Source organism: Ambystoma mexicanum, chromosome 6p, assembly GCF_040938575.1.
Source record: "Ambystoma mexicanum isolate Mex_15411 chromosome 6p, UKY_AmexF1_1, whole genome shotgun sequence".
In the NCBI taxonomy this organism is placed as follows: Eukaryota; Metazoa; Chordata; class Amphibia; order Caudata; family Ambystomatidae; genus Ambystoma; species Ambystoma mexicanum.
In genome coordinates, this window is record NC_090935.1 from 1,145,018,373 (window position 1) to 1,145,034,650 (window position 16,278).

The 16,278-nt window shown below is 46.1% G+C and overlaps 1 protein-coding gene across 7 annotated transcripts in view; it reads right to left on the reverse strand.

Annotated features, from left to right (window-relative positions):
- KANK1 (KN motif and ankyrin repeat domains 1) overlaps positions 1-16,278 on the reverse strand; it is a 1,603,545-nt gene that overhangs the window by 357,810 nt on the left and 1,229,457 nt on the right. For 6 of the 7 annotated variants that reach the window (XM_069625753.1, XM_069625752.1, XM_069625751.1 and 3 more), the window contains one exon: positions 8,063-10,729. In XM_069625753.1, coding sequence (XP_069481854.1) covers positions 8,063-10,729 — 2,667 coding nt within the window. Of the gene's footprint in view, positions 1-8,062; positions 10,730-10,967; positions 11,040-16,278 lie in introns of those variants that run through there. The other variant, XM_069625750.1, reaches the window with a different exon arrangement.

Here is a 16,278-nt window from a genome sequence, read left to right on the forward strand (position 1 = left end):
GCCCTGTGCGCAGGGAAACCGGGAAAATTGGATGCCAATCTACTTTGCCTGTGTCAATGGGGAACAGGAGGCCACACTGCCAAAACCTGTCATTGGGCTGCCTACAGAGGGAAATGGAACTACCTGAAAAGGCTGTGCTTCATTGCAAGGAAACCCAGAAGTGCTCTAAAATCCATTTTTCCTTGGCTGTTGAAATTGTTAAATAATGTTTCCCAAACATCAGAAAAGATCCAACATCCTTGATGGGTGTTAACCATCACCTTATTTAAGGAATCCACATAAGCGCACTATGTCAGGAAAAGCAGAATCTATCAGAGAATATCCACATTAAAAAGTATGCTTGTTTGTGGAAATCTGTCAGAATATGGGTGCAGTACCACTGGCCGCGTGTGTTAAAGCTGTCATTTAATGACACTGACAGTTTAAACTTGTGAATTAAAATCAAACTGTTGAAAAGAAGTGACTTGGCATCAAAAGCAAAATAGGTTGCCACTAGTTAATCTCTATGTTTTAAAAAGACTGGAATTAGAGATCTGTTTGCCTATTTGGAAATGTAAGTTTATTTCATCAAAGACAAATTTAAACAAGTTGGGTTTTAAAGTGAACTGATACCAGCCAGAGGACTTCAAAGCACATTCCACAGTTTGCTCCAACAAAGGCAGCTTTCCTGCTTCTCAGCAAAGCCAGGAACTCTCAGTTGGATGTTAATGGAGGGGGGAGGAGATTTTGCTCTGCTACTCAGAGGAGAGACAATAGACTTCCTGGACTTAAAGGGTATGCAAATTCAAATGTCAACAGAAACCCCTGCCAGCACGAAGAGAGGCCTGGATTGGTCTTGGCCCAGCAAAACTTTGTGTGCGGGCCAGATAGATGTGTATCCGTAAACCACAAAAAGTATCTTTTTGAAAAAGACTCACAGAGAACTGTGCAAAATTGTAAAAATCTATAAAATATAGGGTTGTTAACATGAAACTTCCGGTCAACTTTTGATGTTCAGAGACATGACTACAGAAATTGTGATTTTGTAGCAGTTGTGATGATGCTAGAAGTATGAAACTTCACAGGATTATGCCCAGATGTCATGCGCATATATGTAGAAGAATGTGGACAAATCTGACATTGGGTACCCAACCAAAAGCGCGAAAAACTGTCAAATCTGAACCGACGCTCTCACCGAGATGGAACTCGGACGGATACTGCTCCACTAAATCTGTGATGTATATATGTTATTGCTAGCAAGTTGGTAATATTGTGAATATGCCTTATATGAAAAATAGATTTACTGTGCAGAAACAAAGGGGAGGGTCTCCCTGGATTGTAAAATACAGCATCATCATCATCATGGCACCAGATTTCCTTCTCAAATCAGGGGAGAGGACAGTCCCTAACCAATAGGATTCCTAGAGGATGTGCCTAGTATAATTCAGACTACCCACCACTTTGGGAAACACATAAATAGAGACAGTTTAGGACCTAGAAGGACACACAGATTCACCCATCAACTGATTACTGGCGAAGCCCTTTGCAGGAGAAACCTGTATCCAAGACTCCAGAACTTTGAAAGCAGAGAGGCCCAATTCCAAAGCTGAACCCTTCTCAGCTGGCCTTTTAAAATCTTGAAACCTGATTTTACCCCAGAATTCCAAGGGGCACAACAAAAAGAACAGCCTGGCTGCGCTGTTCTGCTTTAATGCCAAGATCTCTTGCTAGAATCCAGAGATCCAAACCAGTAGAGCAGAGCTGTAACCTGATAGCTGCAACCCAGAACCAACCCGTCGGATCCAGTCCAGAGGCCGTGCAGTGCCCAGAGTGCCTTGCTGAGTGCAGAACCGAGCACCCTGAATCCTGTCCGGTTGGCTAGCAGAATTCCAGTCCAGAAACCTTTGACCCGATCCTTGACGGGCCCATTCCAAACAGCAGTTGTGAGTATCAATAGCATAGAATTGTCCATAGCCAGTATCTTATCCTTAAGTAATCCTATCCAACCCATTCTATCATATCCAGAACTGCATTGTAGAAAAACTTGTTTTCCTGAATCTTTCTTTCTCTCATTCCTATAGTCCTTTGGTATTGGTAGAGATAATATCTTTGCGCTAATATATTTGCTGAAGACAGACAAGTGTCTCGGCGGGCAAAAGTCAGACAGAGGCGTCACTGATCTGGTAGACTCCTTAGTGTAAAGAAAATCTGTTTGTTGTAATTCAAAAGCGCATCTTTCATTTGAAAATCTTGACTCTTTCTGAGAAAAACCGACCTCTACTAAAACTTTCATAACCTCTGTACCGTGAATGGTAGGAACGCATTTTAAGTGTCAAATGGAAGCTAAAATCCTCAGCTTTCCAACGAATCCAAATCGCATTCCGACTCCTTCTAGTTATTCCGCAACCGCGCTTCTCGCGCGCAGAAAAGTTTGCCGCAAATTTTCATTTGGCTCAATTTCATCACGTGTTAAACAGCTGTTCTTTGCATTCGACCTCAGAATTCAGTTTTCAATCTGCTAGTGACTCAATTATTGCTAGTGTTTATTTGAAACTATACAAAGCGGCTCCCACTAGTTAGAATCCAATTTAGTGAATTAAATCAATTTTTCAGTGTTTTTAACCATTCATTCAAAGCCACATTCAAAAGCATTTGACCAGTTATCAATTATTCCTGTTTCTCTCCGAGTTTGTAGGGGATAATTGGGATTAATACTGTATTTGTCGAAATTTGTATTCCTGAAACCTGTTTTCTCTCCTTCCATCTCTTTATCTTGCATATTTTGGGGGGGGGGGGCTGAGTAGTGTGCAGGGGGAAAGAGTGAGATTGCATTTGACTGAACCCACACAAAGTTTTATTCTATTCTGCATTATTTTTCCTATCCATACTCCTTCCGATTAAAGAGATTGTTGACTGTAACATCACCCCATTGGTGACCTTGGATAAATATTAAACAGTGATAGATATATATATATATATATTGTGAAATCCATAAAATAAATCTTCTAACTTTGCAAAACAGCCTGCTTCCTGGTACAGTGAGAAAGGGGGGGGGGGGGGATTCAAAGTGAGGGCGTGATATAAGGGTACATCATTCAGAAATAAAAGAACATAGACAAAAATATATAATTAAGGGTTTCAATTGTGCATCCCACGCTAGGCATTGACTTAGGTGAAGTGCTGGGTTGAAATCACTTACAGTGCCTAAGAGGAGGAGCCCGAAGACGACTTCTTGGCTGCTGCCGAAGTCACAGAGTCCGGGGACGGTTGGAAACGCAAGGACTTGGGTGCAGAGTCTGGCACCCTGTACTTCTTCTCATAACGGCCCCTCTTCGCCGGGGCCGAGGAAGGATTCTTCATGAGGGAAAACCCCTCTTCCCAAATGTCATCCAGGAGCGGGATCGAAAGTACGGTCTTCCTCTTCGCCTCGCTGGTATAGGAACCCCTCCTCCTCAGGGACAAGCTGGAATAGCTCTGACGCTCCCCAGGGTATCATGGCGTGGAACGAGCCTATCTCATCGGGTGGTGAAGATCTGGGAGGTGGAGATGGGAGATCCCCCAATTCACCATCTTCGTCCGTTCCAGTGCCTGTCGTCGCCGTGTCAGGATCAGTTTCATCCCTCGGGGTGGAAAGGGAGGTGAGGGGTGGCAAGGAGATGGAGGGTGAACCTTCCTCATCTTGGCAGTTGGTTCCTCTGACGGTACTGGTGCCGAGGGAGGGGTTGTCGGCGCAAGAGGCATCCTCGTCCGGATCTCCGATCATAGAGTATGCAAGGCAGTGAGAATGTCCACCGAGATATCTCCAGGTGGCTGCTGAGTTGGCTGTGGCGACGGAGAAGGCGTTTGCAGACTAGGCTGGTCCACCAAGCCCTCTGCACCATGCTGTTCCTCGTCTGTCTCCTCGTCGGCACCTTCATCATCGCCCTCGTCGGGATACTTGCTGAAGGGCCTGCTCATCATTCCTCCTGGAAGGTCTGGAGGTTGGTAAGCTCCTCCTCAGATATCCGTGTCCCCTCCTTCTCTGCAACCAAGGGAGACAGTTTCGGTGAAATGGAATGATAGGCATCATCTTCTCTGTTGTCTTTTTGATGGGCTGAAAAGAGGACTCCTCCTCGCAGGCAGGGATACTCTTGCCTTCAGGTCCGCCATGGCGGCCTTCGTGAGGCCGCCACCACACCTTTGATGGAAGGGTGGTCCTTCGTCAGATGTACTCGGGCCTTCACGGCCTTGGTCGAGCCCGCAGCCTTCTCCTTGGGGGGAGGGTCTGCGCCTCGCTCCCCTTGGCCTTCTCCGGAGAGGCTGCCTGGGTCTTCTCCAAGAGCTTGCCTGGATGGTCTGACTTCCTCTTCGCCGAAGATCCTGAGCGTTGGCTAGTGACCGAGGCTGATGTGCTGAAGACGCTGTACTCGCCTTGGCCGCCGAGGAGCCCACTGCAACGGCGCTCCCGGTGACAGTGGACTCACGGTGCTTAGCCTTTTGTTGGACCGGCGTGTCCTCAAAGGTCTTAGAAGACCGCTCAACTTTCTTCTGGGCAGGGGAGGCATGCTCCTGGGACTCCCCCAAAGCAGGGGCCTTGGCCTGCAGCCACGCCTTGAGGCGCCTGTGCCGATCCTTCAGCGTGCGGGGCACCATCTCCTGACAAAACGCACAGTCTTTCTCCACGTGCGTCAGGTCTGAGTGCAGGCAGTAAAGGCACAGGGAATGTCCGTCATCCGCAAGCCGCTTTCGGAACAAATCTTGAAAAGGGGTGCCGAGTCCTCCTTCTCATCCGACATGTCCACGCGGCATAGGCCTCGAAGAAGCTTCTGGAATCCTCAACTAAGAAAACTCGATGAAATGCGCTGAAGAATCTGAAATACCGGTCCCTGTCAATCGGAAGGTAGATTGGTGGCACGTGAGGCTCGATTGACTGGAAAAATTTAGTAAAACTCTTAGAAAAAGCGCAAAACACAGTAAAAGCTTGAGAGCTAAGCACAAGGACTCCCAACACTTAGACGTGCGGTAAAAATCTGAAGATGGCTGCCAGAGGAGGGGCTTAGGTAGAGGGCAGTTATTGGCTGGGGGCAGTATGACCCAGAGACCAGTGATTGGTTGTTAGTAGAAAGACAGTTCAGAAATTAAACTGATTTTTTCTTTACCGAGGATTCCCAGCCTGATGACGGGGAATATTCATGAGCATGTGAATCCATGCCAGACCCCATTCTGGAGAACGGCTTTAGCACTCACCAAATTTGGATGTCCAGGGCAGATTGCAGAGATTTGTTTCTGCCAAATGTTAGCTACTACTCTAATTGCAATTCTAGCATACACATATCATTTGTATCCTGCCATAGCATTCACCTAATTGTGATGTCTAGGGTGTATTACACAGAGATTGGTTTGTGCTAAGCGTTAACTACTACTCTAATTACAGTACTGGCCTACTCATACCATCTGCACCTGCCATAGCATCTACCTAATTGTGATGCTAATTGTGGACAGCACCGCCATTTGATTTTGTTTGCCAGCTGCTGATCGATTTACGGCATTCGTGCTCCCACTTCAACTGTACCTGCCAAAGGATCGACCAAACTGGGCCGACTAGTGCAGACTGCACCGTGATCCCCCGTTGGTAGCTGATATTCTGTACACGACACATGTACAACCTAATAATAAAGTATTTCACCATTGTTCGCTGCCAAAGGAGTCATACACTCCCCGCGCACTCTATGGACTTGAAATAAGCAGTTGACCTCTAGAACCCTCTCTCGAATACTACCACTTAGGTAATTGCAATCTCACATCCATAACTAAAATGCTTACCTTGCGCTGTGCTGCAATCCAATGTTAATTTCACAGGTGCATATATATTTTACTGTGGTGTATTACTGCTTATAGTTGCTGCTGACACTAAATTGTTATCATCTATCATATCTGATGCTAATGTGCAGTTTATGCTCTACTCTACTAGCAAAGGTTTGTCTATTTTAGCCGCACACCCTATCACGAACAGCATTAGGTTAATGGGCGCAGGCCTCTCTTGCCCACTACTGTTAGCTTCTTCATAATGGACCCATCTAACTCTTCCAAAACGAACCCTTTCCAGCTCACAGATAACAACACACTGTGTACACAAGGCATTTTCCTCCCACTGGCTAACAGACTTGCTAGATGGGTATGCCCCCGTCACCACCCCATCCCCTACCCCATTCTTAATAAAAAAACCCACCGTTTCCTCTCATCCTGGCCCTATGGATTACCCAAACCAATATTAGCAGTAAGAAGGCCCTGATGACAACTACCACCTTCAGTTGGACTATGCATGATTCAGACTATCCTGTCTCCATCGATAATGCTAAGAACCAAAAACCAGCCATTACCATCATTAGTACCCCATTTAAGATGCGTCCAATCCAGGGAACAGCAAGGTTTAATAGGCTAAGGTTGCGCACTTCCCAGTACGACTCGACCACCCATAGACCGAAGGCCTCTGTCCACTTGCAAATGCTCAAACCATGCCCAGTTAGCACCACCATAAAAGAACCCTTCGAGGTTAACCCCACACCCCCCTCCACATCTACTGAAACGAGCCATATCACTACTCAGGCCACAACCCCCCATAAACTCCCCCCAAACACTACTACAGAACCGCTCAGTTTCAAAGGAGCACTGCTAAATGTACGATCCCTCGGAGCCCACGACATAGAGATCCATGACCTTATCCTAGACCAATAGCTGTATATACTAGTGGTGACTGAAACCTGGCTACACAAAGCCTCAGGCACCCTATTAGCGCTAGCCCTGGTTTCAACATCTCTAGGACCGATAGACCAAACATACAAGGAGGTGGCGTGGCTATAATCGCCAAATCAGATTTGCAAATTAGATCTTCCCCACAGGACCTCTAGAAGGGTACGAATTACTCCTGGTCAAACTGCCCAGAAACTCAAAAACCACCATCAATATCTTGGTGATCTACAGAGCACCTTATAATAACTATCATCGAGAATCAGATATACTACCACTCCTCACCCCCCTCCTCAAGCTCAACACTAAGTTTATAATCCTCAGTGATATGAATTTAGGATTCAACAACAAACTTTACCATAAAGCAAACGCCCTCCATATAGCACTCACATATATGAACTTTTCCCAACTAGTCAATGTCCCCCCGCCCCCATCCCCCTGCTCCCTGGCGTTAGATGGGGGGGGGCCAGCTCATGCATCCCTCCCTGGGGATTGTGCCTTGCACTAGAGACTGCAGCAGAACGTGTCCACTTAAGAGCACACAGACTGCGGTGGCCTGTACCGGAGCGTATTATGCCTTGATGTGATTACACCAAATATTGGTGTTCTTTCAGCGCAAGGAACCAGGCCAGCGGGCGGGGTGCCTCCAAGTTCAGGTGTACCCATGTTATAAACGCATCACACATTGACCATCACCATCCTGATACTCAGGGCTGTTCGCCTCACATCTGGACATTACTGTGTTATTTTTCCCAATGGAAACAGTTGGAATCATGATATTCTAGTGGCGGGATTAAGGAGAGGCTGAGGCAGGTTTCATTTACGAACATCCCAGCCCACTTTCATCTCAGCACAAAGAAGCTGCGCTGATGCTCAGAAAGACATCTTTCATTTTAATCGGGAAAAGGGCGGCAGGAAGCACTGCGTTGCACGCAGGAGAGGGTTTCACGATAAACACACCAGTGGGTTTCCCCCATTGGCTTTTTTCCACTGGAGAAGGGACATCTTCATTGACATTGAAGGGTACAAAAACTACAACAGACACCATCCAAAATAACTACAGGACACAAACCCAATCATTGCATTGTATAAAGTAACGTTACCATTAGGTTTCTAATTAACGTTGACACTTTAAATTACTATTATCACAGCTTGAAAAATAAAGTACTAACTTTTCAAACATTGGAAAAAAGCTGTATTTTTTTTCCTACTAAATTGTGTTCGACAATGTTGCAAATGACTCATACAATTAACAGAAAATATTGATTGTGTATTTTTCAACAACGCCCCCCCCCCACACGCACACACAGATTAGAAATGCAACCGTGTATGCAAAGGGGTCAGGGAGTTGGCTCACCTGCATCTGTGCTCACATCCATGGCAATTTTCTGGGTGTCCAGGTTCCGGAGTTCTTCAGTGCTTGCATATTTCATAACAGAGTTGATAGACGAAAGCTTGCTAATGAGCTGGGAATTGAGAGAACCGATCTGGGCATGAGGTTCTCCAAATGTTTCGGCCAGCTCACTATAGTTCTGCGTGAGGAGCATCTGCTGTTCCTGCAGCAGCTTCTGAACCTGTTCTATGTAGTGGTCCAAGTGGGGTGCTGCTTCGGGTTTCGCTGCCTGCTCAGCTGGTTTAGACACAGCATCACACACAGGCCTGTCCCCAACAGCAACACTCCTGGTGCTGACCGGTGTCACAAACAGCTCAGAGGGACCGCATGCAATGTTTCTCATCTTAAGACCAACCAGGTAATTCTCGTTAATGTTTATCTGACCTACACCACAATCTTTGGTCTTCACAGCAGGCAGCTTTTCAAAGCCCAGATCATCAGAGATAGAGGTTCCGACACCAACTGATCGGGTTTTAGCCACTGTATTCACATCCTTTACCCTACCATCACCCACAGCCACAGTCCTCGTTTCCACTGATGCAGTGTTAGTCTGTTTGTCATATGTGCTCAAGACAGTATTTGTGGAGGTGTGTTCAAAGGAAGGTCTTTCAGTGTTGGTATACTGGTTTGTAGTTTCAAATACTGTACTGGTTTGCTGTGTCGCTGTATGAGGTACTGCCATTACTGCAGACTCTGCTCTGTCAATTACCTCTGTGTTGGTGCTACGAGAAAGTTGCTCCTTGAAGGGGCTAACCATAACATCCACTGAACAGTCTCCACATCCAACAGACCGCGCGTCCTTAATTTCCAACTTTGACTTGCACAACAACAAATCGGCTGCAGTCTCTTCTGTGTTGACACCAGTTTCACAGATGCTGACATCCAAGCCTTCATTCTTGTCGCACATCTCTATGTGCCACCCTGTGCACTTCTCCTGCGTTTCTACTTGCTCCTGTACCACCCAACGATGCATTGGCACATCTGGACCCACAGCTGCGTGATGCTGAGATGGTCTACACAAGACACCAACATTGCTCGTTTGGATATGGCTTCCCACACAAGAATCTGTCATACTCACATGATCTCCCACTGTCTGGTCTTGCGTCATTACAACCGCTTGCACAGTTTTGCTGAAAACAATCGGCTGTACCATGAGTGCTTTGTCTATTTTTTTCCTGGATCCAGCTACCTGCAGCTCCAGTTTTAATTTGGTCATCTCCATGCCATGCGTGGTTTCTTTCAAGTCGACCTCCAACCTGTATATTTTATCTTTAAGTGCTTCAATTGTTTGCTGCTGAAGTTCAATTTCTCGTTCAGCATCAGTGGTGAGACCAAGCATATCCTCTGTTACTCCCACCCCAGTATGCCTCAATTCTTTCTCAGTCCCTACAGAGACTTCTCTGCATTGCCGTGCAGACCGGTGATACATGATGATGTCATTCATATTTTCATCAGCGCCCACAGCAATAGATCGGTTTCCTTTCTGCAGCCCCCGAGTTCCATGGACCAAGGCAGTGTCAGCAGATTCTTTACAGTGACTGTCCTGAATTTTCTTCTCCAGTGCTTGCATTTCTGCTGTGAGCTGCCTAAACTCCTCCATACCTTGTGGGCTGGGCTCCTCAGTGTCCATCTCTTCCTCAGAGTCTATGTGCAACTCCCCACCTCGTTTGACATTCGACAGCTGTTCAAACTGGCCTGCGTTTCCTGCACTATAAGAGCGTTTCCTGAAGCCACCCGTGGCAACCTGAGCAGGTGCTCTTTGGCCTTTAAGTTCAGACATCAGCTGCCTTTTCTCTTCCTGTAACACTGCAATTTTTACTTGCAACACTGGGATGGTTCTAACCTGTCCCTCAAGCTCTTTCAGGCGTGCAAGTGCCACAGCCATTTGCTCCCTGATATGCTGAAGATGTACAGGGCTGACATTGGTCACTGGAGTGCTAACTCCCGAACTCAGGGGACTGTGACGTATGGAACTGCCCATAGATGAAGCCAAGTAGGCACTGTAATCGCCATTGGGCTGGTGTCCATTTTGGAGCTGCGACAATTGGCTGTGCCCGCCAGACCCGGTAAATGAGGTTAGAGAGTTGGTAGAACCCAACCCTCCAAAAGTGGCAAGCCTGGGCCTACGAACATCTCCCGCAGAGGCCACCTGCATGTTAACCCTCTCCTGTTCCAATCGCCTTCGCGTCTCCATGAGGGTTTTGGTTACATGAAAATTGTGCTTGGGGAGCTGGGGCGAGGCTGGGGGAAGCCGCTTGCTTTCCGGAATGGTTAAAAACGTTGGAGATGGTTCATTGGAAAGGGAGGGCCTGGCAGAGTAGGACGGCGTTGAGTGGCTCCTTGCTCCCAGAAAGGAGGGAGATATCTTATTCTCATCACTATTGGAGGAAGAGAGCGAGTCCGTTGAGGTCCATCCGCTGACCTGTCCCCCAGCGTTTCTGGCACTTGTGCACGGTGGTGCCAGTGGTCTTCTCTTCTGGATGTTTACTTTCTTGATGGTGTTACCCTTTTGAATATCCTCAACGTACTTGAGAAAATCCAGGTCTAGCTGGTATCCATAGGGCGTTTCAACAAAATAGGGCGATTTCGGATCTTTCTCTTCTTCGCCGTTCGGAACAACTTCCGCTTTATCTGAAATAAAAAATAAAATATTTCATTACATGTCCACATGAGTTTTAGAAGTAAAGCATACAACTTCAGATCGAGCTGCAAACGACAGACACATATAAATGAAAAGAGCAAAAATAAAACGCACAGGGCGTGAAAAACAATGGCCCACATTTACAAAGATTTGTTCTCTGGCATTAAATGCTTCATCCATTTTATAGAGCCACAAAGCAAAGCTCCCCAGTCAAAAACAAACATGTACCCTTAATCGAGAAAGGCAAGCCAAGTACAAGGGTTACATGGAGCGGTGCGCCTACAGAGTAGTTCCACTGGTCTACCTTCCTCATAGCGACAAGCAACCTCCCCGGGCGGCGCAGCGCGTCACTGTCATCAGCTGACTGACCCAAGTGTGTTAACTATCCATGGAGGAATTCCTCAGGGGAGGGCCGAGGCCGGAGGGTGTTGTGAGCGAGTGGTGCAGAAAAAAAAATGTGTATACAAATAGTCTCTCCTCAATTTACCAACGTTCACAGGTCTTCAAGTCTCTACCACAGCCGGAGCACTTCAAATTCGCACTCGAGCTGTGGCGCAGACACACACACCATTTCCCACACGTGCGCACGTCTGTGTCTAGCCTCCACGTCTCTTGCAATGTACGAGCCACGGAGTGCCTTTGGCACACAGACACACGCGCTCGCTATTAATATGCAGCCAGACCGGTCCCAGTGGGGTCCAAAATTCCTCGGGGACTAGAGAAATTGACGCCGCTCATATATCAGGACATAGCGGGTCCCGCAGACACCGTCTCATGTCATTCCAAAATGAATGTAGCGCTTCAGTGTTCAACATGGCTATTTCTGAAACTCTCGCTGCATTACACACTGAAAATGACCCACATACAGTAGCCGACCCAAGCACACAGACATAAGCGCGAGTAAAATACACTATATTGTACCGGCGTGCATTCAGGTGCCTAGTTCAGGCACCGAAAAATCAGATGTATTGCTTATCACCAGTGCAGTTACATCTGGCCCTTGGATACTTGCCTTCTTTTCGCTAGCAACCTGTATGTGGCGCGGAGATGCTTTTCCCTAGCGAGCTACTCCTCCGTCTCCTGAACTTTTCCGTCCTTCAGCCCCACTAGGGGAAACAGAAAACATCTCCCTGTAAACGCTGGCAGGCAGCACACACATTTTCATAGGCTGAGTTTTCGCCAATGATTATCCTGAAATCCACGAAGCCGCCCCCAAAAGGCAGCTCAGCTGTTGGGCAGTCTGCATTATCTTAACGCTAAAACAGTGCCCGCCTGTTAAAGCCACAGCACACAAACTACAGCAACTAATCACGTATTATGCAAAAATGATATGCCGGATCCCTCCCCCGCCTTCTTTGCTTGCCGAGTGCATGCGCTGCTGGCAGCCCCGGGAGTGTGTCAGGAGAAACAGTGCTCCATTCACAAGAACACACTGGCAGTATGTGTGCCAGAGGGCACTGCCCTCGTCCATCTAACCAGCTCAGCAGACAGTGCTCTTCTGTGTTGCAGTGGCTATCACTCCTCTCCGCCTCTTCTCATTTTCTATTCATATTCCAGGAATGGAACACCGTAAAGCCACATTTTGAGGGGTCAAGAAAATAGGATGTCATCCTACTTCTTCCAACACGTCTTGTAAAGAAAAAAAAGCATCTGCATAAACATTTGCGAAAACTAACTGACAGGAAAATCTGATGTTTGCAATTGGTGACTTGTTTGACGGTAAATCTGGGTGCACCAACTGCATCATTACAGTCTTTTTAGGGTACAGCCGACGTCGGAGTACCTTATAGGTGGGTCTAAAACCCTGCCTGACATTTCGAAGCATTAACACTGCTAGTTCTTCTCGTCTTATCGTCTTAAGGTCAGAGACAAGCTAGCCTTTTTTTTTTTTTTTTTAAACAGGAAACAACTTAAAGAACCTTCTTTGCTGACTCCAACCCGCCATTTTGTTCTCATAATTTAACAGGTTCTTCCGGTACACCTGGTTACTGCCCCACTGCAAGTCTTTGAAGTTGACCCAATAGTGCTGCAGGCACACGCGGACGTTCACATTATATATTCTACAAACTATCCCATATTTGGTTTAGAAAAAGGGACAAACATATTCAGTGGCAAAAACCACTAGTACATGTGATCAAAAAAACAACACAAACATATTTTATGCAACAATTTTCGACCAACACACTTTTAAAATAAAAGTGGCCAGATATCCAAACTTTAGTTTTCGATAGGGCAACACATTTCACATTGAAACAAATCAATCTCGATTCTGCCTTTCCTTCCCCAAGTCTCCTCACACCGTCCCGAGGGCACATCTCCCTACCCAGCTAACTCCATCACCCGCTAATCCCCATGTCAGATATTCTGCATTAGTGCCCTTCCCCTCCACCACTCTGCACCCGCATACCCTCTGCGGTTTACCGCTTCGGCTCCTTCTCTACTCTTTCTTGTAATCCTATCACTAGAACACCCTCCCTATCAAAAATATATTGCTAGCATTTAATGCGATCCTCATAATCCACCTTTCCCTCTCCCATCTCACTGTATATACCGGTGAGGCTATATCTTGTGGCACGCTCACTTTTATTTTGTTAAACTGTTTGCTAATGTAACATTTTTGATTTTAGGAAGTTGACTGGGGAAACTGGGAAATCGCTTGGGGACCACTTGGGCTTTTTTACTCAATGTCACTGGCGTTTTAAAATCGTGTCTTCTACTTATCCGTTGGGGTTGGGGTGGCTGGATCTGCACGATTGTGATTTGGAAACATTTCTTCAATTTCTGCTCGCCACGTCACTGCCACGTGACCGTCTGCACTTCTGTGCAGAGGGAGCGGGCGTGCCTCTGGCATGCTAAAGGGAAGCCAGTCTGTGCGTGTCCGGGCCCGGCTGTGCTTTGGGCTCACCAATTTGTTTGCACACCCTCCAACTATGTTAAGGTATTCTAGGGAGGCACTGTGCAGCCTTGTACCCCTGATGACTTGCTGGCCTGCTAAATGGGCCCACCTTGCTAAATTCATCTCTTCACGTCTCACTAATGAAGCAAAAGTCGCTGCTCTAATAAAAGATACCAGCAGGTGGCTTTTGCTTCATTAGTGCCGCGAGGGCAGAGATTAACTCAAGCACAGAAGGCTCATCCATTTCACAAAATAGACGCCTCCTAGTGCTGGATTTTAAAGTATAAACATTATTTGTATAACATTTTACATAGGAACTTTCATTAAAAAGATGCTTAGTATATATTTTGTATTATTGCCCATCTTTTAAGCCTATAACATTTTTGAGCGCACTATTCCTTTAATATTCATATGAACATACTGGATTCTAATGAAGTTCAGTTGGCTCCTCCCTTATCTGTTCTGCCTTCGATACTCATCTCTGACCTCTTTTTACACTTTTTATTTGGCTGTGGAAGACCAAGTTCTTTGGATTATTAACACTCAGATCCGCCTCTCCACATGACCGTAGTGCCCCCCATGGGTGCTGAAAGCTATTGAACCTGAATTGGTGCTACTCCTTACTAGAGCAGTTAATCATTCTCTGGAGGATGGTTTCATTCATGTGCTTCTAAAACATGCAATGGTTTCTCCTCTGCTGAAAAAGGATTCTCTCGACCCTGCTATTCCAGCCAATTTTCACCCCATCTCTCTTTTGGCATTCCTGTTGAAAACACTTGGAGCCATAGTTAAAACCCAACTTTGGGACTTTTAGGAGTCCAACTCCATTCTTGACCCATTTCAATCGGCTTTTGCCCTTCAATGGTCACAGAATTGGTTCTTGTCTCTGACATCGAAGATCCCCACCCTAATATTAGATCAAGGTGGAGTGGGTGTGCTTATTTTGCTGATCTCTTTGTGGCGTTGGACACAATTGACCATACTATTCTGTGTCAACGCCTGGAGAAGATTAGCATTGGTGGCTCTGTTCTAAGCTGGCTTCAGTCTTTTCTTTCCGATCATATACAATCCCTTTCTCTCCCCCCTTTCTATTCCTCTCCTTCCTTCCTTACTAGCGGAGCTAGTTCTCCCTTATTATTCAACCTTTACTTTACTTTTAGCCAAACGTATCAATTTGTTTGGTTTTCGATCCTATTCATATGCTAATATGCAGTTTATTCTGCACACTGATCATGACCCAGAGGTGACAGCCACCTGTTAAGCAGGTATTTAGCTGATACTGGGGACATGATGCAAAGAAATTGCCTTAAACGATGATGGTCTTGGGTGCCGACTCTCTGGCATCTTTTCCTTGGACTGATGGCCCTTTACCTTTTCCAGTCAGCACCCTGAGCATACTTGCCATAAAAATTGCATCCTCGCTCTCCATTGAGCCTCAGATTAATGCCAGATGCAGTGCGGCCCATTTCAAACTTAAACTGCTCAGGAAGATTATCCCATTTGACTCGTTTGATCTCTGGGGGACAGTGATTCTCACCTCAGCAATGGAACTATATATTATTGTAATACCACCCTGTTTGCACAACCTAAAACGCTTATCTGTCATTTGCAGGTTGTTCAGAATTCAACTGCAAAGCTGGCCATGTGATTGCCTAAATTTGGCCAGACCTCTGCTGTGCTTCAGGAACTACACTGGCTCCCGATTGACAGGCATATTAGATTTAAAATCCTGTGCATGGTGCATTGGGCCTTTCACAGAAGCAGAGCCATCTATGTCCGTAATAAAATCAGGAGATATTCCCCCTCTCGAACCTCTGCTCCGCTAATCAATACTTGTTGCAAGTTCCACGTTTTCACAAAACCAATTTGGGCAGCAGAGCTTTTTCAGCTCCTGCTCCAGTTTTATGGCACTCTCTCCCCATTAATCTACATTGTCGTTGCTCACTTTCCTTTTCGAAAAGCCCTGAAAACCTTTCTTTTTAATGTTTAGGTTTTTTTGTTTTTTAGGTCGCTGTTCGCTCACCAGTTTTCTAGTTGTTCCTTCCTCTTTCTGAAGGTTTGAATCTTTAGCACCGGGATACCTTTGGGTCACAGTAGCGCTTTAGACGTTTCTTAACTTAACATACTACATCTCCATTACACACACACACATATATATATATATATATATATATACACACACACACAAACACACATGTTCAATGAAATAACCTAAGATAAGGTGCATTTAAGTTGTCCAGATTTAACGCAACAGAACCCTTGTATTTCAGCAGATTTGGTAACTCATGACTAGCTTAACTCGGCGCGCTCCCATTGATGTCTCCTATAATGCCACTTTGCATGTCATTGTGAATGCTTTCTCTTATAATAAGTATGTGCTCATGGGCTTTGCAACGGCAACTCACCGAGGTATGCTGGTCATGACTTCTCACATCTGCTGAATTTGAAGGGTTTTGTTGCGTTAAATCTGCACAACTTAACTAACGTTTTTTCAGTGAATTTCAATAATGATGTTAATTACGGCCTTCGCCCGTGTCCACTGTACATGTTCCCCAATATGGGCCCACTAGGTCTTTCGGGCCCACTAGACGGGGCCTTTGGTCGTGGCCACTGTACCTTTTAAAACACTACCTTTCCTTCTCA